The 25,320-nt window shown below is 52.2% G+C and overlaps 2 protein-coding genes across 7 annotated transcripts; one reads left to right on the top strand and one right to left on the bottom strand.

Annotated features, from left to right (window-relative positions):
• Positions 1–5: 5 nt before the first annotated feature.
• coq4 (coenzyme Q4 homolog (S. cerevisiae)) lies at positions 6–5,769 on the bottom strand. 3 transcript variants are annotated; one of them, XM_088614722.1, is made up of 8 exons: positions 5,566–5,769; positions 4,267–4,417; positions 2,876–3,037; positions 1,917–2,268; positions 1,306–1,408; positions 1,078–1,207; positions 847–940; positions 6–771 (listed from the first exon to the last, which is right to left on the bottom strand). In XM_088614722.1, exons 2-8 carry the CDS (start codon positions 4,388–4,390, stop codon positions 609–611), a joined length of 1,128 nt encoding a protein of 375 aa, XP_088470848.1. In that variant the 5' UTR covers positions 4,391–4,417; positions 5,566–5,769; the 3' UTR covers positions 6–608. The 3 variants fall into 3 exon arrangements, with proteins under 3 accessions (XP_088470848.1, XP_088470849.1, XP_088470850.1); XM_088614723.1 differs by lacking the exon at positions 5,566–5,769 and having other exon boundaries at positions 1,917–2,013; positions 2,098–2,268; XM_088614724.1 differs by lacking the exons at positions 2,876–3,037; positions 5,566–5,769.
• Positions 3,898–25,172, top strand: traf2b (Tnf receptor-associated factor 2b). Of its 4 annotated transcripts, none has more exons than XM_088614715.1 (11): positions 3,898–4,109; positions 11,456–11,673; positions 12,792–12,870; positions 14,061–14,159; positions 17,983–18,144; positions 18,550–18,624; positions 19,520–19,594; positions 21,388–21,705; positions 21,810–21,987; positions 22,083–22,231; positions 22,330–25,172. In XM_088614715.1, exons 2-11 carry the CDS (start codon positions 11,486–11,488, stop codon positions 22,546–22,548), a joined length of 1,542 nt encoding a protein of 513 aa, XP_088470841.1. In that variant the 5' UTR covers positions 3,898–4,109; positions 11,456–11,485; the 3' UTR covers positions 22,549–25,172. The 4 variants fall into 4 exon arrangements, with proteins under 4 accessions (XP_088470841.1, XP_088470840.1, XP_088470839.1 ...); XM_088614714.1 differs by lacking the exon at positions 3,898–4,109 and adding an exon at positions 5,812–5,945; XM_088614713.1 differs by lacking the exon at positions 3,898–4,109 and having other exon boundaries at positions 10,475–11,673.
• The last annotated feature ends 148 nt before the right edge of the window (positions 25,173–25,320 follow it).

Raw genomic sequence — 25,320 nt, 5'->3', positions numbered from 1 at the left:
GAACATTGTGCAGTTTTATTGAAGTTTAATGAAGGGTCCTGCTGCAGTTTCTAAATCCCCCCACACACACACACGCAGGGTAGTTAGCAGACAGTCCCTTTTGAACCGTCCCAAAACCTGGACTGTGCACTGAGGGGTTACACAGGTTAAGAGCCCCCTATCTGACCTTTGACCCCACCCCTCATGGCACCTGTCCCACCCGGAGGATCTGCAGGGGGTCCCCCAGCCGCGGGGGAAGCCGGAGGTCCAGGGTTGCGGTGAGGGGTTCATTTCAATTCCTGTGTCCTCGGCTCCAGTTCAGCTCGCTTTTACTTCAGGAGATCACCCCAAAACCACACGCTCAGTCCAGGAGCTTCCACAGACATACTTGCCACTGCCTCCAACAGGGCTCCCTGCTCTCCCGTCCAGCGGTGTCCGGGCCAGGTGTTTGAGGCAGGGCGAGAAGACTCCCCCGTCCGGCACTCGGATCCATTTCGGTTGTCTCAGCTGCAGGTTCTGGCAACAACAGTCAGCACCTACTCGCTTGACGCCTCATCTGTAGAACCGTATCGCCCCTCTGGAGCGGAGAAGACCCGGAGTGGACCTCGCTGGCTCGGCAGGAGCGGGACTCAGATGGCGAGAGGCGGCGGCGGCTCGATGCCCAGCTCCTCCCGCAGCTCCGCCAGGCTCTGCGCCCAGCGCTGCTCGTAGAAGACGGTCAGCACGCAGCGGGCGCCTCGGCCACTGCGCAGCGCCCAGGGGGCCAGCGTGCCGGCCAGGAGCTGCAGCCGCCTGGGGAGACAGCAGGCCAGTCGGTCATCTCCGGCCGGCGCCCTCGCTCGGACCCCGCACCGGGGCGGCGCTCACCTTGCAGAGAGGCGCAGAGGCCCAAGGGCTGCTCCCAGGATGCACATGGGCAGGCCGGTCTGGGCAGCTTCGAACCACTTCACCGCCACCTCCCCTGGAGAGAGAAGGCCATCAGTATCGCCCCCTGCTGGCCACAGGCCCCTCTTACTTCTGTGTGAGTTACAGTATCTGCCCACTGGCCCCAACGACATGAATGAACGCAACCAAGCTAACAGACAGGCACGCACTCACCCAGCATGTTGGTGGGCATGCCCAGCAGCGTGTGCATGAGGTCGTGCACCTCGCGGTAGCGCAGCATGACGTAGGCCAGCTCCTCGTCGTCCACAAACTTCACCTCCGCCCGGGAGTCCGGGGTCACCTTCTGAGAGGGGGGAGGGGCGCTTGACTGGCCGATTCCAGGACAAGGCGATGGTCAAGAAAACACACCACTCCCCTCCCCCTCCCCCCCTCCCAGCTCACATTCCTCTGGAGAAAGCGCAGGTACTCTCGCCCCAGCGAGCCCTCCGGCAGCGAGCCCAGCGCACACGGGTCCAGAGTGGACAGGCGGATCCGGGGCCGTTCCCTGACACCGAGGAGACAGGGGAGAGGTCAGCACTGCACAGCGACACACACTGACACACACCCCCCGCACAGCAACACACTCATACACACACCCCCCGCACAGCGACACACTGACACACACACCCCCCGCACAGCAACACACTGACACACACCCCCCACACAGCAACACACTGACACACACACCGACACATAGCCCCTGCACAACGACACACTGACACACACACCCCCCGCACAGCAACACACTGACACACACACCGACACATAGCCCCTGCACAACGACACACTGACACACACACCCCCCGCACAGCAACACACTGACACACACACCCCACACAGCAACACACTGACACACACACCCTACACAGCAACACACTGACACACACACTGACACACACTCGGCACAGCGACACACACTGATGCACAGACACACACACACCCCGCACAGCGACACACACTGACACACACACCGCGCGGGGACACACTGACGCACGCGCTCCATGTGGACGTACTGCAGGATGCTGCAGCCCTCCGGGTCTCTCCGCATCTCGTCCCTCAGCCGGCGCAGAGCCAGCTGTCCGGTCGTCTCGCCCAGCACCGCCACCATGTCTGCGCGACAGACAGGCCAGGGAGGAGGAGGTGAAACGTGAGCGTTTGGAGTAAGGGAAGAGAAAGGAGAGGCAGGGGTCTCACCGTGCCGGTAGGGGTCCCGCAGCGCGGCGATGCCTGAGCCCACAGCCAGTAGTGCCTTCTGCAGGGGGTTGGTGGGGATGTGGCTCTGGTACAGGTGGGGGTACTGTTGTTCTCCTCCAGGGGGCGCCACACCCCCCAGTTCCGAGTGCTGCCTTCGCTCACACCTCCATACTGACAAGACAATATAGTGCCTTTCATCAGCCCAACAGCAAACATATCAATACCAGCAAGAACCACGTGCGACTGGGACGGAGAGCTGGGCGGTTCGGGAGAGACACGTACACGGTCAGCGTTTAGACACACAGGCTGTGGCCAATGACCACAGACGCTGCGGGTGTCCACCTCAGGACGGACAGACGAGCGGTCACATCGTAGCGCTGTCGTCCCCCCAGGGGCAGTGGGGTCAACATTACTCCTCGGGGCCGAGTGCCAGCTTAAATATACCAACGTGCAGGGGAGCCTGTGCTCAGTGCAGCACAACGTCCCTGCTACATTAAATCTCACTTTTAGTCCCCGTTTGTCGAGGTCAAATCGGGACAGGCATGTTTTTAGAGGCAGGGGCAGCGATAAATGGGTCCGGTACTCAGAACATCTTCTCAGTCAGCTGCCAGCTCTCCGGCTCCGTGCTTTTCGAGCTGCCAGCACCCAGCTCCTGTCGATCAGGTACGGCACCGGACACGGGCCGGGGAGACAGCCGGGGAGCTGCAGCTGATCGGTTTCTCTGCGGGCTGCGCGGCGCCGCTCTCCCCATGAATGACGCACATGTGCCACTCCGTACCTGCGCTAAGAGCCGGTGCCGAGCGAACCCCGGCGAGCACAGCCTTCCGCGGCGCCGCCAGCATCGTGGCTCCGTCTGTCCAGGGAGACCCGAGCAAGCTCCCGGCGCTGCTTCGCAAAAACACACCGACACGCCAACAGGCCCCTAGAGCGCCCGCAAGCGCTTGACGTCGAAGGTCAACGCGTACGGAAGCCCGTGAGATACAAAAATACTTTATGAGTACCCTTTTAGAGTCTCTGACGCTCGTTTCAAAATAAAATAAATGCCTTAAAACGAACTGATTCGTGATAGGACAATTTCAGACCATGTTGGCTCGGATTGCAACATTTTTTTACGCAACTTTCACTTTCACAATTTTTTCGCAATCTAATCCCTGTAAATTCCGAAATGACATTTCCCTGAAAGAACGCCAATGTCCCAACAGGCGATGGTGAATGGATAAGAGCACTCAACAGAGTCAACACAGCTTAAACAATGTTTGTTCTTTCACCAACGCGTTGTTTAAACACACGGAACTGTGTACATTCTGTTTCTACTGGCTCATTTCAACACTAGATTAAGCAGTTTACCCGGTTTTCATGTGGTGAGAAACGGACAAAAACACATTTATCTCTCTGGGTACCGAGATGTAAACAGCGTCTCCTTCTCCCCCGATAGCCTCGGAGCGAACTGTAACCCTCTCTGCGACCAGTTATAATGAATCATTCAAGACAACAAAAAAAAACAGCTATGTTGGGCTTTTTTGTTTCCCTCCAGGAATTACACGCACAAAAATGCCCGACACAGTAAGCCAGCTTCGTATTTGAAACTAAGTGTGATCCGCCAATACTGTTTAAAGGTAATCAACACCAGCGGGTTTTTGGGGAAATTCATGAACCTCCTTTTTTTGCGTACGAAGCTCATTTGAAAACGTCAGCGGAGCCCGCATAGAAAACCTCACTGCGCACAGTGCCAGCCCCCAAGTGTGAACCGGGACAGGAAAACATCAGGCAACAGCCCGTGTGAACGGTATATTTGCATACAAACTGACGAAGCCGAGAAACACAGGCAGGTGTTCAAAATATGCAATGATGTATAGAATATAAAGAATAATAAATATATAAGAATATAGATTATTGTAGCCAGCAGGTATATCACCCTGTGACTCAGAAGCTCACTGAAGCGGGCTGGCGCCCCTGCTGTATAGTGTGAGGATATTCTAACCAAGATGTGGAGGTCTCACCGGCATCTTAAGGTGAGATATAAGATAGAACTTTATTTTCCATCCAAAAGAGTGGGAATTTGTCTTTGGCATCACCACACAAAACTACAAAAAAAAAAACATCAACACAAAATAAATACACTCGAAACACAAACTAGTCATAGACCTGCAGCAATACACATACACACACCTCGCTCGGCCCTTATGACGTCGCCACGCAGACTCCTACAGCTCCAGCTGATCTGGCAGCCTTCTACAGCGCCTCTCTCAAGGCAGCAGCTGAAAATGGGGGTGACGAGTGCGGGGAGAGTCATCAATGACGAGCTGAACTTTCCTTCGAACTGCAGGGCGATAAGCGGATTCTTTGGTTGACTAATTATTTTACTAGCATTATTAACAATTCTGGCTAATTGCCCTTGACTCTTAACACTCAGGAGGTCATTTCTACCAGTATTCAGTACACCCGGTCTCCAACCCTTTCGTCGTCCTGATACACATAAATACACGCCGACTAGCCTGCTTAAAAATGCAATCGGTCTTTTCTGCAAAGTGTAAATGTTCATCTATTACTGTTCCTAAGTATTTGAAACACTGAACAGCCCCCTGAAAACCTGTAGGCTGACTAATAAAGGAGTAAGGCTGAATATCTAACGTATTTCCATCACTCTTCACTCCGGACAGGCGAGTCAAGGGCGGAAAAATGAAGCTCCATGCAGGTGTCCCGATTTGTCGGGATGTCATACCGAATGTCACAGCTCAGTTCACCTGCTCCACGGGTTTCGAAGACCCCGTCGTAAAGCGCTTCGGGGTGTCTTGGAAAGCTAAGAAGCGGTTTATTACAGAACGTATTTTGTAGCTAAAAACAGAGGACACCGTTCAGTCCTCAGTAATAAATATAATTGTGATTGAAGATCTTTTTTTCTAATTATTATTCGTTTGCACTCTTGTTTTAGGGTTGATAAAAGGCAGAAATAGGCGATGTCATTGACTTCTCAAAATCAGTTCTGCGCGCCTCGGCCAGCGGTTAAGTTCGTTAGAGAATAACCGCACACAAGTTCCCGGGACGTTTTTGGAAAACAGACACAAAGTTTCCGGGGTGTTTTTTTTTTTTAAAAAAAAACAAAGTCATGCTTCTTAATAATATATCTCACCTGGATAAAAAAAAATATCGTTTCCATCTTTTAACTAACACCGCCCCCCTGTCTCAAATGAATTGATCAGGCTTATCCGCACGCGCGCGCGGCTTGGTGAAGTCTCGTGTTCTCTTTCCGTGGGGGCAGGTTTGCAGGTTCGGCTACATCAGCTGCATCACGTCCCAGCACTGAGGCTACATTCGGGCGCTTTACTCCCCAAAACAGAGCGTTGAACCCCGACTTCAGTTAACAGACACCGGGGAGCGACCTTGGTCACCGGGGAGGCAGAAGAGAGGCGGCGCGAGACATCTGTCCACTGTCACGGTGTTAAAAAAGCGCCAGTGACCTTCTCTTACCTTGCTATAGACCTGCCAATCAAATTACCACAGGGCGTCCTGAGAGACCTCGAACCTCTGAACTTCTTTCAACGAACACGCGTGCGTACGAGTGTCATACTATTGTTTTATGAATATAGCAGTTCTTTTCAATGTTATGTCAGACGGTGGGGCATTAACCAAGAGTTTGTTAACCGAGCAATAGAGTTCGGCAAATCGTAACCCAGGCGAGGAAGGGAGAAGCGATGCGTTGAGTTGAACAGCTCCTATATACTATATACTCATGACAGGTTTACAATGCAGAGATTCCACCCGCCCCCACCCCACACGAGAGGCGGGGCAAAGGAAAATATAATGACCAGACTGTATAAAGAGTTATAGACTCGGCAAGACAGACTGAGGTAAGTACAGCCCCGCTTCTGTCTCCATCCAGCGGTGTGACACCACCGCAGTCGAACCGGGCAGCTCGGGTACTGAGCGGTCTCTCTCCGCGCCGGCCTCGGCCTGTCTCCCGGGAAAGAGGGACGAATCTGCAGCTGTCATTTCCTCGACACCGTGTCACCGAGTTCTCGCGTGGAACTGCCGGGCGTCTAATCGAGCCCTTTCGCCGCAATATCTGCCTAATCTGCCAAGCCTTCGCGGGTTTTAGTCATATTTCTTCACTTTTGTTTTGTGCGAATGTCGGACGTTTTAGGACTCGTATTTCGGAAGTGACAGGCAAGCGTAGCCATTAGCTTTACAAAGTCTGAATAAGCACAAACTCAGTGTTGGGGTGTAAACTGCTGATTGGTGCAATCTTGTGTAACCAAGTGTAAAAACTGCAGAAGAGTTGTTTTCACTTAATTTCATTGGAGGAATGTTAAGAAGACAAGCAACAGCCGAGACACAGCGGGTTGAGACTCGTTAGTAGCACTGTACTGAAAGATTCAGATGTGAATTTGAGTCTCCACGTTTTTTCCCTCTTATTAGAGACAAAAACAGGCGAGGTCTTCCTTCATCAACTGTTCCGCGTTTTAATTGCTTGTCACACGACGTCTCTTGTGACTCTGATCTCACACACACTCTAACTCGCGTTTCATTTTGCAGTTTACCTGCTGATAAATACACACATACGGTATAGATCACTTTCACAGCCTTTCGACGAGACGTTACGAAAATATTCTTTTCAACAGATGGGAGATGTACATGTCGTAGTGATATACACCAGACACTATTTCAAATTATGGATAATAAAAAACACCGTTTGTCCAGAGAGGAATGCGTACGTTTTCCCAAATTCATATCCAGTAAAGACACATTTGCTCTCTGCCTACTAAAGCAAAGTGCAATGCTGTTGAACACACCGAACACATCGCTGCACTCTGCACCAGATACACCAGGATATACGGAACACTGGGAATTGCATTTATTCCCAGTCCGAGCCAGTGACAGCTGCTCCAGGCCCCACAAGCTGCCGGTACCAAACCCGAACACAGATCTTCGCCTTAACAAACTATATTACAATATTACTATATTACCAACTATATGACGGTAATGATGCCGGTAAGGACAAGCGACACTAGTGTCAGCCGACAGCTCAGCCTAGTCTGCCTTTTAAAAGACCCGTCTAAATTCTGCGCCCAGGCTGACCTCTTCACTGAATTCTGCAGGAGACTTTCTCTGCTTAAACCGCAGATTAACTTGGCGAAAACCTGGCTATGCCATAGAAACATTTTATAAACCAATAATCCTTACACCAGAAACCTGGAAAAACAACGACATTTTCACTCAGCACGAAATGTTTTTACGTTTTTCCTCACCTTGCGTTCTCGGCAAAAACGTTACCTCCTTTCTGCGCACTTCCGCTAAAAGCTCGTTCGTGATTGGCTGAGGCTGAGAGCCCCTGTCGCCCCCAGCTGGCCAAAGTGTTGAACTGCGACTGCGTATTGTTGGGGATCAAAATCGATTGGATCGCAAGGGTTCTTCACACGTCTGTATCCCGTTTACCTTGATTTCACAAGTACGCATTAGAGCCTCAGAGCTGAGGTAGAGCTCAGTGCGTGGGGGTCTCTGAAAAAGCGCGTTTGACTGTGGGTCGATGCGGGTTGGCGCCCTGAAGCCAGCCCCTCCCAGGTCGGGGTCAGTCTGCCCCAGCAGTGCTGCTGCGCCTCTCCTCGTGAGAGCCGCTGAGCTCAGACGCGGAAGCTGCAGGTTGCCAGTAACAACAGCGGAGTGTTTTGGTCACTGGTGACATTTTCCACACTCTTTGCTTCTGTGGGCCTCATGATTATTTTGGAGGCAGGGTGCTGACAGCACTCTTTCTCCCTGCGCTCGGGCCTCTGTTTCTCCAGGGTGCTGAGGCAGCTCAGAGCGCACTGAGTGCTGGTCTGCGCCTGCAGTTCCATTGTGCCTTCCAGCACAACTCCTCATGATCTCAGCTAACTGATCGTTGACTTAATTGGAGCCATTTAGCCGAATCTCCCAGCTCCTCAGGCTGGGGAAAGCGAGACTCCCGCAGGGCTGTGGCCTGGCAGGAGGAGGTCTGGAAGCCCCTGGCGAAGGGGAGAGCAAACAGACTCTGCTGGGAGAGCAAGGGGCGGCGGTGAGGATGAAGCCCCAGGTTCGTTGGCGTGACTCTCAAACAGATTCAAGGAGAACAGCAGTAGAACAGAGAGGGGACCAGATGAAGATATTCGTGTATGAGTTATTTTTATCCACATTAATTTCTATATTTGGTGTCAAAGATAAAAATGGGGTATAATGCACCCCAGGAGACAAATGAGTGTTTGCATGATTAATCTTTCTATTTACGGTCAGAGAAGTGAGATTAGAGTCATGTGTTCCTTTTCGTACTCTGTAATTTCCCTGTTTGTCCAAGTTTCTCTTCCTTCCAAAACGTCTGAAATAGATAATAGTCACTGTGCAAACCCTCTCCTCTCCACAAGTACTGTAAGAGTTTGAATGTCTGATTCAGGGTTTTCTTTTTTCCACGAATGGAAAAACACTTGCTTTTCAAATATAAAATTAGAGGCTCCTTTCATGCCCACGGGTGTGGAAACTGGTGAAGTCAGGAGGACAGTGCGCAGGCACAGGGCAGAGTGATGATGAGTGCACGAGGGCGCACGAGGGCGCACTGCCCACCGCCGAGACGAGACGTGATGTTGTTTTCATGAGCTGCTGTGTTTGTTCTCTAAATACTACCTGTGCTGTAATGGAAAGGGTTTTTTAGTACTGTTGGGTAAACATTTGTTCATAAACATGAGGAGAGAAACCAGGCTGAAGCTTGTTTGCTAATGGCTGTTGGAGGATGTGGCGATGTGTTTTCTGCTTGAGTTTAACTCCCTAGATCACAGCCTGATCTGCGTGATTTGGGTCTTTCTTTCTGGTTACACGCAGAGCTGATCTGAGCGAGGAGGAAAGAGGAAGAGGAGTGATTGTGTAAAAAATTATTTGAAAAAGATGAGTGCAAAGGAAAACCGGTTTCTGTTTTTTCTCCTGAACAATGAACACTAGTGCTGTGTCATTGTGGATCGACAGAGACAGTGGACTGACATCACAGCCCCATGTTAGAAACCTGAGAAGGGCACAGACGCCCTCTTGCCTATCTGGATGTAGAAGCCCATTTATCCCTGAGATTTCTCAGCCTGCTCCTCAAATGAAGTATAGAGACTCATCTCCCTGATGGATTGGCAGCTCTGTGGCCCCGGTCTCTCAGCTGGTCCCCAGTGTGCTGCTGTATGAGAGTGTCATTGTGCGAGAAAGACAAGGGCAGAACAGCTCACAGAGGATGTTGGGTAACAACGTGGTACTGAGCAAACACTGAGCAAAGAGACAGAGCCTGACATTAAACTGCTTAAGCCCTCACTGTGTGTAAAGAAAGGCTATGGAGGCAGTACTGGGGCAGACATCTCACCTGGCTCTGTGGAGCTTTGTGCTTTTTACATTTCATGGACAGACAGTCCAGACCAGAATAAGGAGAGTTCACCCAGCTGTCACTCTCTACTGCCTGACTGCTAGAGCTGCTACTGTTACTGAACTCTTTCATCAATTGCTATTATCATCCCTAAGGGGGCATTGCTGCACTTGGAGTCTTTACAGATCCTGTCAGCCTGTGGCTCAGCAGGGAGTCTATGGGAGATTCCCAGACCACCCCACACACATTCCTTCAGCTCCAGTCACTTCCTCCTCCCCGTTCTTCCCAAAACATGATTCCTTTTAAGTCTATGTCTAGCAAGGAGATACAGAAGTGCTCGCTCCTGCCTGCCCACAAACCAGCCACATGGATAATTCATGCTGCTATGTTCACACTTGACAATATGGGAAAGTCCCTGTCACGTCAGACTAAATCAAAGGGAGAAACACCATCCGAGTTTGTGTCCTCTCTTCTTTCCGTTCCTCCTTAATGATCCCAAGTCTGGGTTCCCCAGGTGGTTATGCTCTGCAGGTGGGCCGGGGCAGCTGTTACCGATACTCGGATTTGGCTCAGGATCTCTGCAAAATGAAAATGTTCTTTTCATTTTCCCTTGAAGAACAAAAGGGGAAGAAATGTGCCAATACCCCTGAGAGGGAAACTCATTTGCATTTCTGAGCATTCCTCTGTGATTTACAGTAACGTATTTCCTGGAGGGGTCCTCTGTTGTGAAAGCAGGAAGAGTGCAATTTTTCTGAAACTCTGGCCAGGGTCTGGCCCAGCGTCATGATGGATTTGAACCAGTTATTTGCTGCCATGAATTAGAGAAATCAAGGGAAAGGGACAGTAATGGTTACATCTTGAACTCTGAAAAACAGGGGGCACTACTTCACTGAGGGACTTGTGCAGAGCTGGAACAGAGCATCTAGGCCTGGCTGATGAAACGGCTTTAAATCATTAAAGGAGAAGGCCCTGAGATCATGGAGCTACGCAGCAAACAGAGCAGAGAGCCCAATCTGTCCTTCCCTTTTGTGTTCTGAGTGTGCTGTGAGAGTGGACTCCTATGTGTTGGTCACCTCTACGTGGTATAGGAGACAAGTTGCACACAGCCGTGTGTGTGACTTCCAAGCATCAACAATTGAGTGCGTGTTTCAGCGAGTGTGAGAGTGAAGATCGCTGGGCTCTTCTGACATAGAAACAAATCTTTAAGAAGCCCAGAAGCCCTAATGCAACCTGCAGGAGCATAGCACAGTGCTGAGAAAGGTGCACGTGAACCCGAGGTGCGCATACACTCGTGTGAACATCTGTTCACTGGCTGCTGTGCAACATGTGTGCAAGCATCTCTTGCAACTTCAGTGTTAAAAATAAAAGGCTGAGAAAAGGAAATTTCGGACGCTTACTATAAGCGTTAGCACCGCGGCCAAAATAGCCTTCTGAGAAAAAGAATCTCCTGTTCTAGTTTTACTTCCAGACTGATGATTAATAAGAATTTTAGAAATAAGTTTCTGCAGAAGCTCATTTCCCGTGAAAAGGGAAAATGCACTGCAGGACTTTCAATGTATCCAGTTTCTTAATCGAGTAGAATATTATCTTAACTTAGATGAAGGTGATTTTAGGCCCCTGACTAAACACAGTGCTTGCTCCTGAAGGCCTGGGACCAGTGAGAGGCAGGCGGAGTGGGACACTGACCCCAGAGACACTGAGCCACAGTGCCAGCCCCATCAGCAGTCTGCTTCAGTGAAGCCACCTTCGGGACGGACTGAGCAGAATAATCCCACCAGCAGCAAGCTAACTAACTGGCTGCCATGCAGCACAGTCAACTCCTCACACAATCAGCCTGTTCCGCAGGCAAGCAGTTACTCAAGTTGTTAACCGCTCTGTGTGAGTACTCAGTGCTCAGTGTGCCCCTACCTCAGAGTGCTGCTCAGGCAGAGTCAGAGTGTCAGTCGCTGGAGACGGCTCGTTTCGTCCTGCTCAGCCTGCGGGCAGTGTGTTATTTGCTGTGCGTGTTTCCCTCGACAGGCAGGGCACACGTCCGATTGAGGGGCTGACATGGCACGCTCCTCCTCCTCGCTGCCCTCCTCGCTGGACTCCAACCTGCCGGGCATCCCGCAGACGGTGCTGTCCGTCCCCGTCGAGCCCAAGTACCTGTGCCAGGCGTGCAGGCAGGTGCTGCGGAAGCCCTTCCAGGCACAGTGTGGGCATCGCTTCTGCATCCACTGTCTCAAAGAGCTGACCAGGTAGGGCAGGACTCGCCGGGCACCTGGCAGTACCACCAACGCTCGCCGACAGACAGACCTAAACACACCGTGCTCGTACAGAGCTAGAAAACCTCGTTCTGCTGAAGGTTTACACGCTGCATGAGCTGCCAGACCTCCTCTCCCTCCAGTTTACCACTAGAGCATTGTGGCCAACTGACTCAGCGGAACAGCTGCAGCTCTCCAGCCCCTGCGTCACCGAGGACAGCAGCAGCAACACTGAGTACCAGCTCCCCTCAACCTCATTGTTCAGTATAAACCTAATAAGTGTAATACAAAGTCACAAAACAAAATCTGTGATGGACACAGAGATAATTCCCACACTGCACCAGGTCTGCATGTCTCAATAGTACTGCGCAGCTCCAGCAGTTTCTTAAGAACTTCCAACATCATCTCCGTGGTTACTGGACATCCTAGTAGGCGCTGGGGGTGTGTGGGGGGGCGGGGCCACGCCTGTGCTGGGGAAGTACATGACCACTAGGTGGAGCTGCGCCCTCTCGATCTGTCCAGATCCGCGGAGAGTCTGCGAGACGGACGCTTTGCCAATAGTGGCGAGTCAGCCGACACGGAGAGGCTCGGCTCAGGCGTTGGCCGCAGGGCTGGTGGCAGCAGTTAGCAGGAGAGCCAGGGCAGAGAGGGGTGATGTACAGTCATGCCTACTCCTGGTCAGGCGCCAGTGAGACTAGAGCTATAGATAGCCTCTCCCAACCCTGAGGAGACTGCACTTTAGATGACATCTGTAGAGAGAATTGCTAGGATTACCAACCAGAGGCTCACTGACTCATTTCCCTGTGAAATCGCTGAAATCCTGTAGAAATCACCTGCATGTGTGTCCATCGGCTGCAGCTGTCAAGTTGGAGCAGCAATCCTGCACGATCACACTGCAAGTCTCCAGTTTCCTCCTCCCCGCTGGCAGCAGCACTAGGCTCTGGGAGGTTCCCACAGGAAAAACATAGATCCCATCGTTTCTGTGACAGCCAGGGAAAACAAGGGGTGGGATGGGATGGGAAAAAGAGTTTAAGAGAACAGCGGGTGACGTAGCCCCTGCTCTCAGCCCTGCGGATTCGGCACAGTAACTCGGTCTCCCTCTCTCTGTCCAGCTCGGGGCCCTGCCCTTGTGAGGCCTGCAAGCAGGAGGGGATATTTGAAGAGCCACAATCTTTACTGGATACAAACGCTGTAAGTTGCCTCATTCTCCGTCAATTAGAGAATTATCTAATGAATCAATCTTTATCCTTAAATAGCACCTTACACCACACAGTGCTGGATAGAAAACTGAACATTTCAGCAGCAAGAACACAACACTCAGTTGTAGACTATACTGATTCACAATAAGCCTGAACTCCCTGGCACTGGAGAGCAAGTCCGGTGTATGAAAGGACTCGGCAGCCTGTCCCCACTCGTCCACACTGCGCCCTCTCAGCAGTATTGCCCTGACAGGCTTTACAATGATCATGGAACACTGGTAGTCCTGAGGACAACACTGTGGTGTTCTGGAAAGATTAATGCATAATGAAAACTCTTTCATGTGTTTCTGCAAGTCAGATGAGAAGTGTTTAATTCTTTAAAAACAAGAAAAACCAACCGCTTGGCTCTGTGGGCAGACTCCAGCATGTGACTGTCATACAGTCACAGACAGAAAGACGGGGAGGGAGTTTTCCTGCAGAATTTAGGGTGAATGTTCAGTTTCCTTTGGCTGAACTGTGTACAGCTCCAGCCCCCGTCTCACCACGGCCGGCAGTCAAATACTGGATCAGCCATCTAACCTGCCTGCACCGTGGCAACATGATCATCTCTCATCTGCTCCTGCATCAGGATCCTTCTCCTGACTCAGACCGCTGTCCCCTGCAGGTTCGCTCACTACAGAGAACTGCCTCTAATAACAAATCAGCACAGCTCCTTCTTCAAACAGCCTGGAGTCTGTGGAGCCACTGTGCTCAGCTGTGCTTGGGAACAGAATGAGACAGGGCTCATGCAGATGGACTGGGATGGACTGGGATAGGCTCAGACACACTGTAGACGGATCAGGATTGACTGGGACTGATGGAGGATGGCCTTGAGTGAATGGGACCGTTAAAGATGAGATTCTCTCTATCTCCCCCCCTCACTCCTGAAGCTAAAATGTGTTTTTCCTTCTCAGGATGGAATTAACCTTTACTTGTTCTCTTTAATGAGTTTGACCTGAACTCACAGGCCAGCGAGTGGCTCAGTTCAGCCACAGGGAGTGGAGACGGGACGATGTAGGAGCAGTGATGCCATAGGTCCTCAGGACTTGCCTGGGTCCCCTATTAACAAGAGATTTAGAATTGTTTCTCCCTTTTTATTTGATTTTCCTTGTCCCAGTCACTCTCCCCCTTCGCTCTTCGCAGGCTTTTCCAGACAATGCAGCACGGAGGGAGATCGAGAACCTGCCGGCCAGCTGTGCCAACGAGGGCTGCACCTGGAAGGGGGTCATCAAGGAGTACGAGGTGAGGCATCGCCTCACTTCTAAAAGCCTGCTGTTCTGATCAGACTGCTTCAAGTGCAGAAAGAAAGATACAAGAGAGTGTCCACAGGCTCCGTCATCTGTGCTCGGAGACAATAGGGCAGACAGAAGCTGGAAGCCATGTTGTCATAAATACTCGCGATCGACACCTTCACCCCAAATCAGAGGTAACGGCTCGTGACTCATCTTGCAGGGAGGGGTGGTATTGGCAGGAACAAGAGGGGTAGCAGATCAGGTCAGGACAGAGTGGCTCACTCACAAATACAGTCTGTTCTTCCGACATCCTGTTCATCCCAGAACAAAAAGGAAAGAAAGGGACATGGCCAGACTCCAGTGCCATTACCACTCGGTCTCCCACGAGGGCAGGACGATGCCTGGTCACAAGCAAAGAGCAGGCTGAATGTTCCTGCTGCCACTTTTATTTTTAAAAGTACATGAATTCACCACTTCCTGCCCCCAATTTAAAGCAAAACCGCCTGTTTATTGTCCCATTTGGGGAATTTCGTCATGTTCGTATTCTTACTTTAAATATCTATAAACACCAGACACCTTTGGTGCTGCAGTGTCGCTATTAAAACGTCTGGCTAAGCAAGGCACTGCATGGTTGAAGGTCAGTGCTGCACTGTCCTTTCTGGTTAACAAAGGAAGAGCAGAGACTGGACAGAATGCAAATGTAAAGATAAAAAGAGAAGCCATTGCAATAGAGGCAGGAGGTGGAAAGTCCCTCCACCCCCTCCCCCGCAGTGCGCGAAGGTCACAGCAGAGCTGGAAAGTACCTAGAATATTCAAGTGCCGCCGCGGCTGGGCTGTTCCGCCGGCTCCTCTCGTTGTCTCCAGCTGTTCAGCGCTAAAGAAAAGGGCTGTTTGCATCTTTTGAAAGGCAGGATAGGAGACAGAAGCACACAGACGTGAATGTAAAATGGCCCGGAGGGTGAGACTGCAGCTTGCAGACTGCCGTGTAATTACCCTGTGCATATACAGACAAACAGAGCCTTCTGACCCGTCAGAGCCGAATCCAGCGACTCCTGAAGACAGTGTTGCGCCAGCGCCCTTCCTCCCCCTGCTGGGAGGAGATGTTAAACTCCCTCGGAGCACTCCGGTCCCCCTTCCTCCTGGCAGCGGTCAGATCAGCGACTGTCCCAGGAGCCCTGTTCCGGCCAGGCCGGGCCTGTCAGCTGCACCCCAGGGCGATGCGGAGCGCCGTGGCAAACGCCGCGTCACGGAGCAGGAGCTGAGCGGCACACGGAATACCGAGAACGCAGCAGCGGACGGACAGTACAGTACAGGCAGAGAGGACAGGAGGCAGCTGTGTGCTCGGCGTGCCGAACCCGCAGGACACGAAACGGACCCGCGTGCGAGATCGCGACTGGCACGCGCATCGAGAAATGAAGTCCGTCACTCCATGCAGCTGGCCAGGAGAGCTGGGACCACCGGGGTGCAATGAGCTCGGGGCAACAGGGGGACATACTGAAGGGCAGAGAAGGGAATAGTTTGCAGTAGTTCTGTTCTCTGGGTGTTCAGGATCTCTGGGCCCCATTAGGTTTGAGAGAAAGACTATCTGCTGCTCCCAGAGCTGACGGACTGTGATGGGAACCAGCCGTCATGTCAGAGATCATTATAAATCTCTGTGGTTACAGCACATGTGGCTCAGAGCTCAGGCCGGAGATGCCAAATATTTAAAACCTTCTTGAAAACTCAGTTTCATCGAAAAATGTGCGTTAGCATTTTTAGTGCTGATTCACTCCTGTGGCGGAAGCCCGTTGGGTTAAACTCACAGATATTTTCAAGCTGTTCAACAAGGGCTTTCTGCAAAACAAGCAGTTTTGTGTTTCAGTAATGGCGGCTTTCTAATGATCTACTTGGGGGATTTGAAGAACGAGAGGCTCGTGGTGGAGATGGGATAGTACAGGAGAGAGCGAGGGAGGACAGAGAGAGGCAGAGAGACTGTACTGACCTGCTGACCGGGTCCATGCACCTGGCTTCATCCGAGAGCCTGATGGACAGTGTGGACACTGCAGACGTCTTCCTCCACTCCCTGTCCGTCCCTCCTCCTCCTCCTCCTCCTCCTCCTGAAGCAGAGGGGCTGGGCTCTGGCAGCGAGCACAGGCACAGAGAGCAGCCCTGCTTCTCCTTTCTACATTCACTCCTGCGAGTCTCCCCCCCAATTCAGACACCCCCGCCAACGATTCGCTCATGGCTGCTCCCAGACAGAGTGGGCTCGGGAAAGGCAAGCCCCTCCTGACTCCAAGCCTCTGGGCTGGAGTCCATTCCAGGTTTTAGCAGCTGCAGGGCTCCTGTACAATACAAGCATGTGAGGGACTGACACCTGCTGGCTTGCAGCAGCCCTGCAGCTGTTCGAACAGCCCCCACTGCCAGATTGCTGAGGGCTGGTGTGGGAGCAGGCGCTGATGAGATTTCAGCACGATAAACAAGCTCTTCTGCAAACGTGGGCAAAGCAGGAACATTTCCAGTCTGTGGGGCTGTTGAACTAACCGTTAGCAAGGCGGGGTTTAACCGTCACTGCAGCTTGTTTTTAATCAAACTTCTGCTTGAGCAGACATGCTGATCAGAGCCCACATCTCACTTTGCTACTTTAGCTGTGTATGCGAGAGGGCTGGGCTGTTGCTGCTTTGAGACGCATGCAGACTCTGCAGGACAGTAAATGCATGTCAGTGACCTGTACCCTGTTTGATATTTACAACTGCAAATCACAGTGTCATTGCCTGGAACTAAGCCCCTAGTGGCCTCCTCTCTGTCAAAGGAATCGAAACCTCTTCACACACCCAGCTCAGGTGTGCTGCTCTATAGTGAGCTTCAAGAAAGTGTCCAGGTAGAAAAGAGACACCACACGCAGGCAAGCACAAGGGAAATGGGTTTCTTTAATCTCGAGCAGCACTGTGAAAGAACAGTGACCGAAGCACAAAGTCAACCCAATGGAGCCCACAGTGAAGTGACAGCACAGTCAGCCTCTTTATAGTGTGAAAATACTCAGTCTACTACCAGAGAAAAAACAGCAAAGCACTTCAGCCTCTGTTTTCTACAAAAACAGTATCTAAAAACACCAGCAAGCTCACACTTTTTAGGATCAATAATATAACCAAGTAGAATCCTTTAGATGAGTACTAAACTTCAGTACTACTTACTTTGACCTTTCTAGAGTCCAAAATAAGCAATCACCAAAAGCCAGCCTGTCTCTCAGGTCTTCAAACCCGAACGTATGTTTGCCACAGCCTTTTAAAGCCAGCAAGAAGGTAGCTTAATGCCTCCCAACTGGGACTCTTTAGACAGGAAATGAACAGGCCATGTCCCCAAGGCATCATGGGACACGTAGTTCTCCATATCTCCTGCACAGAGGAAACTACAAATGTTGAAAGAGATGGGGTCAAAGAAGGTAGGGGCTTCTCAAAACTGTAGGCACAAAGTACCTCGCTCTATGACCCTGCACCACAATTTGTCCCAATAGGAAGATAATAAAAAGTAGAAATTGAAAGAAACACCCAATCGTTGATGTTCAGGAGGCTGGAGGCACCTCCTGTTGTAGAGAAGCCTGGGTCTGCTGTTGTGATCTAGTTCTGCTGCTTTGTTGCCCCACAGAGAGAAGGTTCAGACTCTTTAACTGTCATGTTTTCTTTGTCAAAAATTATAAATCTCTGCACTTAGGTACAACAGTCGTCTTTATTTTACTCTAAAGATTTTCGGTAATGGCGCAATACCTGCTTAGGAAAGAGACTGCAGTGCTGTCATGCTGCGGCACTGTTGTGCTTCCCAGCTCTTCTGCGTGACCCTAACCCGCCCCGCCCCCACAGAGCAGTCACGAGGGCAGGTGTGAGCTGGAGCGCGTGCAGTGTGCAGCCTGCAAGGCGCTGCTCCGCCGCAGCGAGCAGGAGCGGCACAGCGAGAGGGAGTGCGAGGAGCGGAACCTCAACTGCAAGTACTGCAAGGTCACCTTCAGCTTCAGGAACATCAAGGTGCGGCCAGCAGGGGGCGCCACGGTGCGAGGGGATCGGGGCGTAGTCGAGAGAGCAGTCCTGGGGGCTGAGGGCAGCCAGGGGCACGAGAGTCCAGAGTCCAGAGTCTGCTAGTGGGGTCCTGGTTGCTGAGAGATAGGGGGCAGTAGTGAGCAGCCCAGGGCGGGAGGGGATCAGGGGCAGCTGGCAGGGCTGAGAGACAGGGGGCAGTAGTGAGCAGCCCAGGGCGGGAGGGGATCAGGGGCAGCTGGCAGGGCTGAGAGACAGGGGGCAGTAGTGAGCAGTCCAGGGCAGGAGGGGATCAGGGGCAGCTGGTAGGGCCCTGGGGGGCTCAGGGCTGCTGCCCAGCCAGGTGCTCCTTGTTCCCAGTCGGAGTGTGACGGCTTGTCTCTCTCCCTGCTCCAGGCTCACGACGAGGTCTGTCAGAAGTTCCCGCTGCAGTGCGAGGGGTGTGGGAAGAAGAAGATCCCGCGGGAGAAGGTCAGTGTCTTTCCTGCTGATCCGGCCTACTCCAGCGTTCCTGCTCTCCTGTCTGCACTGTGGCTCGGGAGCTGGGGGAGGGGAGGGCCGGCGTCATGATCACAAGCCCTACGATTCTGCATTCAATACTCAGGTCAGGGCTGGGAGGAGGACAGGAACCTGACTTTATTTAAACCCACCTGGATGGGCAGCTCGTTCTAGACTTCACCCTGAGCAGAGCCATTTATCAGCATCTCCCTTCCAGCTTATTGTGGGAGGATCCGCCCCTCACCTTAAACAACCTCCAGAACAGCCGATCCGCGGTGTCCCAGACTCCTAACCGTGATCACACTCGCTGGGAGTTTTATCTCCCTGGGAAATGACACCCTTCTGTTATCGTAACCGCGCTATTTCAAAAGCTGAAAGTCCCTCCCTCATCACTTGCGGTATCGGTGTGACCAGCAGCGCGATGCTGCAGAGGCGTTTCTGGTAAAAGGATATCCTGCCTTGACTGGCGAGACGGGACGTTCCAGGAAGGAAGAGGGAGGGGCAGCGAGGCCCCGGGGCCCAGGCCCACAGTGCAGGGGCCCTGTTCCCCTCTGACTCTGCCCTCCCCCTGCCCTGGCGCCAGGCCCGCAGGGCACACGTCTGTCCTGCGTGACACTGATGGACAGGCTGGAAGTCCCCCTTTCCAGTCAGGAGGGAAAACAACACAAAAGTTCAATATTAATAATAACCGAGTCCCTTCCTACCTGCCCAGCACTCTGGGATTTTTCGAAGTGCCTGCAGGAATTTTTTAGCCCATATTACCGTTACATGAGACCTTGACTGTGCATGACTGTTAAACACTGTAGCTTTATTATTATTATATCTCTATCTACATATTTATTTAACTGCTTCTCTGCACCTTCCACAGTTCTCTGACCACATCAGATCCTGCGGGAAGTTTAAAGCCGCATGCCGGTTCAGTGTGGTGGGCTGCAGTGCTGTGGTGAGTACTGACCGGACGACCCGACCCGGTAAGGACGAGACAGACAGGATGGCCTGTCCAGGCTGTGGGACTGGGCAGGGAGATCGAATGGGAGCTGGGCTGCCAGGCAGAGAAGAAGCTGATTGTGTTTAGGCAATCCTGGCGTGAACACAGATCCACAATGAAGCAACAAAAGACTTGCAGCTGTGTTCACTTTTTCTTCTGAAATGAATGCTCCTGTATTTATCCCATGACTTCATTCTGGGATAAGAGACACAATGGCTGCTGTCTGAGCGCCGTGACTTCAGGGTCGCCCTGTGACCTGCAGGTGACCTGTGCTTGACCTCACCGTAGACCCACCCCTTTGGAGAGGCAGTGATGGGGGAGCTGCACTGACCTCTGACCCGGAAGGAAAGTCAGTGATCCCCCAACAAGGCTGAAAACGTTGCAGTTATAGCAGGATACCCCCAGAGAGGGATAGAATTGACCATACCAGGACCCTGACCATTCCATCTTCGGATCAAAAGAACCTGGAACGCTGTCATGGGGCTCCCGTGTGGGTCTGGTGCTGTGGTCCCTCACTCTCCCTGCAGCACTGGTCTGATGAGCAGCTGGTGATTCCTAACAGGGTGGGTGTTAAATAGCAAATGGAAGCACAATCTCAGAAAAATCATCTCAATATTAAATCCCAATCCCCTTCTCCGGTCCCCTCAGCGGGCTGTTGGCTGCTGCCTGCTCTGCTGTGGAAATGGCTTCAGGCTGAAAGCACTGCGTTGGCTGCCTGAGCTTCTCTGAACTAGCAGAGACAAATGCACGGAGGAATTCCCCTTGGTCTGAGTCAACGGTCAAGAACTGGATATCATATTGCATTCTAGCTCTCTTCCTGGTTAACTTCACAACCACAGTAAGAATGACTTCAGCCTATTAACATTATTCAAGAGCTCATGAAATACATTTTATTTAGTGCCTGAGGATAAATGGCAAAGGATTAGATGCAGGCGAACACTGCTCCCCTTGCTACAAGAATCATCCTTGTTAACAGGTAGATGTGCCACCTTCTAGAGCCGACTGCAAAGAAATAGACAACTATTCCTCTTTACAATCAAGGTGCTGATGCTCTCGGGAGACACCTCACACAAGCCCCTCCCCCAGCACAGCCCCAGTGTTATCGGTTTCACCCGGATTGAACACTGAAGAGCACAGCTGTGAGCGGTTTAATATTGGGAACTAAAACTGGAGATTCATTCAGTTCCTGAGAGCAAGAGTCACAGAGGAACAGAGCGATTTCAATTCAGTTCTTAGTATCAACTCACGGCCAGGAAAAGCTACTTCTGGATGAATTGCTCACCTTTTCGCTGAGCAGATATTCCCTTTCCCTGCCGATGAGCCCAGCCCTGTGGGACTAGAGCCACAGTGAGTCTCTGCACAGCCTCTGGCTTCAGGTCCTTCCTGCTGCGCCTGTATCTGCAGGACCCGAGTCTCAGGCTGACGCTGGAGGGCTCGGCCCTCCTCTCCAACAGCTGCAGCCGAGACAGGGCTGTGTAACAGGGGAGAAACGAGAAGAAACAACAGTTTTGCTTCTGTTTTCTGCATTTAAGACATTTTTTAAGGTGGAATGAAAATCCCTTCCCCTTCTCGGTGTTCCTCCCTGCTGGTTTTCAAACGAAGGCTTGTGTGATCGGTTCCTAACTGCCAGCTGTGTGACATGCAGCCAGAGGTGGGAGGGCTGTGGGAGCCTGCACTCTTGTGCTGTGGCAGTGCCAGGCTCCGGATGGCGCTGTGCTGACAGCGGGTGTGGCCTGTCTGGGTTGCAGCTGGAGAATGAGAAGCAGAGCGAGCACGAGCAGTCCAGCGCTCAGGAGCACCTGGCCCTGCTGCTGTCCGCGGTGAGCGGCCTGAGGCAGCTGGCGGCGCTGCCGGAGACGGACATGGCCCTGGGTCTGTACCGGGCCCCCGAGGACGGGCCGTCCCCCAAGGCCGCCGCCTGGGCCGGGCTGGCGCAGAAGCTGGGCGCCCTGGAGAACATCGTGTGCGTGCTGAACCGCGAGGCGGAGCGGAACGCGCTCAAGCTGGAGGCCTTCGCCCGGCAGCACCGGCTGGACCAGGAGAAGATCGAGAACCTCACCAACAAGGTAGGTGCTCATGGGATAGCAGCGGCTCGCTCGTGGGTGCACGCCGATCTCGAGCCAGTGTGCTCATGGGACAGCGGTGTCTTGTTGGTGCGTGCCCCCCGCAGGTGCGGCAGATAGAGCGCTCCGTGGCCATGAAGGAGCTGCTGCTGGCCGAGACGGAGCAGCAGTTGCGTGAGCTGGAGTACTGCACCTACGACGGCGTCTTCATCTGGAAAATCACCGACTTCACGCGCCGCCGCCAGGACGCCGTCGCTGGCCGCGCCCCTGCCTTGTTCTCGCCAGGTCAGTGGGGACAGTCCGGATCGCAGGGGGGGCAGCTGGGCGGGCAAGGGCGGGACGTGCACTAACACCGGTCCCCCTGCCCTCTCCCCCCCCAGCCTTCTACTCCAGCAAGTACGGCTACAAGATGTGCCTGCGCCTCTACCTGAACGGCGACGGCACGGGGCGCGGCACACACCTGTCCCTGTTCTTCGTGGTGATGAGAGGCAAGAACGACGCCCTGCTCAAGTGGCCCTTCAGCCAGAAGGTGGGCAGCGCTTCCAGTGCGCCCGAGTACGCCTCTCTCCGGGGGTCTTCTCCCCCTCTCTCATTCTCTCCCCCTCCTCTCCCTCGCTCTCCCTCCAGGTGACCCTGATGCTGCTGGACCAGAACAACCGGGAGCACATCATCGACGCCTTCCGGCCCGACGTCACCTCGTCCTCCTTCCAGCGGCCCGTCAGCGAGATGAACATCGCCAGCGGCTGCCCGCTCTTCTGCCCGCTGTCCAAGCTGGGGGGCAAGAGCTCCTACCTGCGGGACGACACCATCTTCATCAAGGCCATCGTGGACCTGACCGGGCTGTGAGGCTCGGGTACTGGTGCCGCCCGTCAGCTCCCCTGGGCGCCGCGACCTCTGACCCGGCTGGCAGGGCTGTGCAGCTGGAGCTGGCACCCGGCTTGGCACAGAGGCCAGGCGGTGTGAGTCAGGCTGCTGATAGTGAGAATGACACAACAACCTGGATTTACCTGGCTAGATAGAGAACTGGAACATACTGTATAAATAGAAGCAAAGTCTTGGCGCAGATGTGGCTCCTCTGCAGGCCTGGGAGAACGTGGGGGCGCAGGTCCCCTCTGAGGGCAGGCAGGTCCGCACCGCCAGTGAGGGAGGGGGAGCCCCACAGACTCAGACCTTGGTGCGAGAGGGAGAACAGGAAAAAATAAGAAATGCGGTACACCCCCTTAAACGTCACACGCTGTCATTTCTTCAAACACAGAAACAAGTTATGAGTCGTCGCCCGCTTGCTGTAAGGAGAAATAAGTGGGAGCAGAGGCTGAGTGTTTGGTTCTGAGCTGTTGGAAAGTGACTCGGGGACGGTCCCCGCCGCCACCTCCTCCCCTCGGCTCAGGCAGCCTCAGCCCAGCACCGCGAGGGGGAGAAGAGCAGTGAGCGCCTGTCTGATCGTCAGCGGGACGGTCCCGGGTTCCAGCAGCCCGTGTGCTTCTCGTAGTGCTCCTCCTGCCTCTCATTCTCCTCACCACAGCCAGAGACCTGTTAGGAATAATGATGATATGATGTCTAATAATGATAAATATATTATTTGTGCACAGTGGCTGTGCACAATTATTGTGGGGATTTACTGGGAAAGCTTTAGAGAGGGGAATTTTGACTGAGCGGTGGGCGTACAGCACCCATGCAGGAGGAGAGCTCAGGTGGTTTGGTCCAGGCGTTGGCGTGGCAACGCCTCACTGGATACAGGGTGGCCTTGACTAAAATCTCCGTCAGCACCCGAGCCCCGAGACAAACACTGAAGTGAATTCAGTGTGCTCTCTGGGCAGACCCTGCTCCGGCAGGCGTGTCCCACGGCAGGTTCTCGTACACAGCTCAAAAAGACAAAGCAAAAAAGTCAGGATGTTTAATATGAACCTCTGTAATACCTGCGCTCGGCATCCGTACAGCAGCCTACAGCCAGCAGTCGTGGGGTCCAGCTGTGCAGCGGGGGTCAAAGCTGCATTCTGCACTCTACGTGCTTCTCAAGGAGGCGGAGAGAAAGAGAGAGGCAGACAGGGAGTCCTATTCTCCACATAGAACCAAAAAAACACAATTCTCTGCTTACTGGAAAAAAAAACTTTAATTAGCAATTTAACAAAAACTTATGTGTGGGAAATTTCAGCAGTTTCCTGGATCAAACTTATCACACCCTGTGAGCGGACAGTGGTCGGTCTGCGCGATACCGGGGGTAGGGGGCGCCAGTGAGCTGCCAATGAAGTGGATCCATTGGGCAGAGGCGTGAAGACAGTGAGGGGTCTGGCCCGGCCAGCTCCAGCTGTTCGCTCTCTCTCCTTCTCTCCCAGCACGCAGCAGGGCAGGCCCATACCAGATCATCTAACATCTATATTTAATACTCTTAATGATAATAATTATTATAATAATAATAAATCTGTGAGTTCATTATGCATGCATTTTACATAATGAATGATATTTTTAAGGACTGGGGAATAACAAGGACAGAGAGAGACAGGAGAGCTCTGTTACAAAAGATAGATGGAAACGAGGTTGAGAAACCAAAAAATGATAGAATATGAAGTATTACTCACAAAAAAAGCCGTCTGTTATTGAACATGGTGCAGTCGCTTGTGTAAGACTTAGTTTCAGTGTGCTACAGTGTAGCAGAGAGGAAACTACAGTACTATTACTGCACAGATGTCCAGGTGTAGCATAAAGAGACCCCAAAACGACACTTACAAAAACAGCACTGATTTATTTAAAATATAATAAGAAAACTAACAAAGAATATTAAAAAAACTAAAAAGCAAAAAAACATATAGCTAAAATTCAATTCAATTTATTTTTATATAGCGCCTTTCACAACAAGGTTGCCCCAAGGCATTTAACAAGCAAGTGACCATACTGTGCATGTAGTGAATACAGAAAATGTGTATGTTGCCTACATAACACAGCAGAAGCAGGGCTATTAAGAAATTATGTATTTAAGAGTTTATGTATTTAGTGTTGTCAGGAAGAGGCCAGATCACAGCATCCATCGTTCTGTCACCCCAGGGCTGTGCTCTGGGCACAGTGAGAGCGTGTGGGAGCTGTGAAGTCTCACTTCTGCTGTCCAAGAGGCACAGAGCCTGTAACCCACACCTCTGAACATCTAGCTGCAGGAGTCCTAGTTAATTACAAAGGCTGGTACCTGGGTAAATGGAAAAAATGATCTAATGCAAGCTAATCCTTGGATTAGGATCCATACTTAATATTTAATATATGTTTTGCTTAATAGGCTTGATGCAATGGACATTAACGTCTCGGTGCCTGTTTTTTTTTAGATCATTTTATCGAATTGTACTTTGCGTTCCAGATACCTAGAGTGCTACTAATTGATCTGTTTCAAGGTCTGTCGGGTGGCGATCACCTTGAAGACACTCTGTTCAGACTCTACTCACGGCAGTGTATCGTATATTTATTTCATTAAACAGTTTCATCAGTGCCGTGTTGAGTTGTTTCATGTTCACCTCAAAAGCCTGTGTCCAGTGTAAAACCCAACACAAGGTCCACTGGGGAGACGTACACACGATCCTCAGGGCTTCAGTTCAGGAGATTGTACAGGACCCGTCACCCCCGACTGAACAGTTGGCT

The sequence above is a fragment of the Lepisosteus platostomus genome, chromosome 21, assembly GCF_059453375.1.
Source record: "Lepisosteus platostomus isolate fLepPlt1 chromosome 21, fLepPlt1.hap1, whole genome shotgun sequence".
Taxonomy (NCBI): Eukaryota; Metazoa; Chordata; class Actinopteri; order Semionotiformes; family Lepisosteidae; genus Lepisosteus; species Lepisosteus platostomus.
This window is presented reverse-complemented; position numbering and strand designations above follow the sequence as displayed.

Excerpts from the sequence above, each read along its gene's own strand:
- traf2b (XM_088614715.1), top strand. The coding sequence starts at position 11,486 with ATGGCACGCTCCTCCTCCTCGCTGCCCTCCTCGCTGGACTCCAACCTG. Across the intron at positions 12,871-14,060 it reads CTTTACTGGATACAAACGCT|GCTTTTCCAGACAATGCAGC; the intron begins GTAAGTTGCCTC and ends CGCTCTTCGCAG. Across the intron at positions 18,145-18,549 it reads TCAGCTTCAGGAACATCAAG|GCTCACGACGAGGTCTGTCA; the intron begins GTGCGGCCAGCA and ends TCCCTGCTCCAG.
- coq4 (XM_088614722.1), bottom strand. The coding sequence starts at position 4,390 with ATGACTCTCCCCGCACTCGTCACCCCCATTTTCAGCTGCTGCCTTGAG. Across the intron at positions 2,269-2,875 it reads GGCACCGGCTCTTAGCGCAG|TATGGAGGTGTGAGCGAAGG; the intron begins GTACGGAGTGGC and ends TTGTCTTGTCAG. Across the intron at positions 772-846 it reads CCTCTGCGCCTCTCTGCAAG|GCGGCTGCAGCTCCTGGCCG; the intron begins GTGAGCGCCGCC and ends CTGTCTCCCCAG.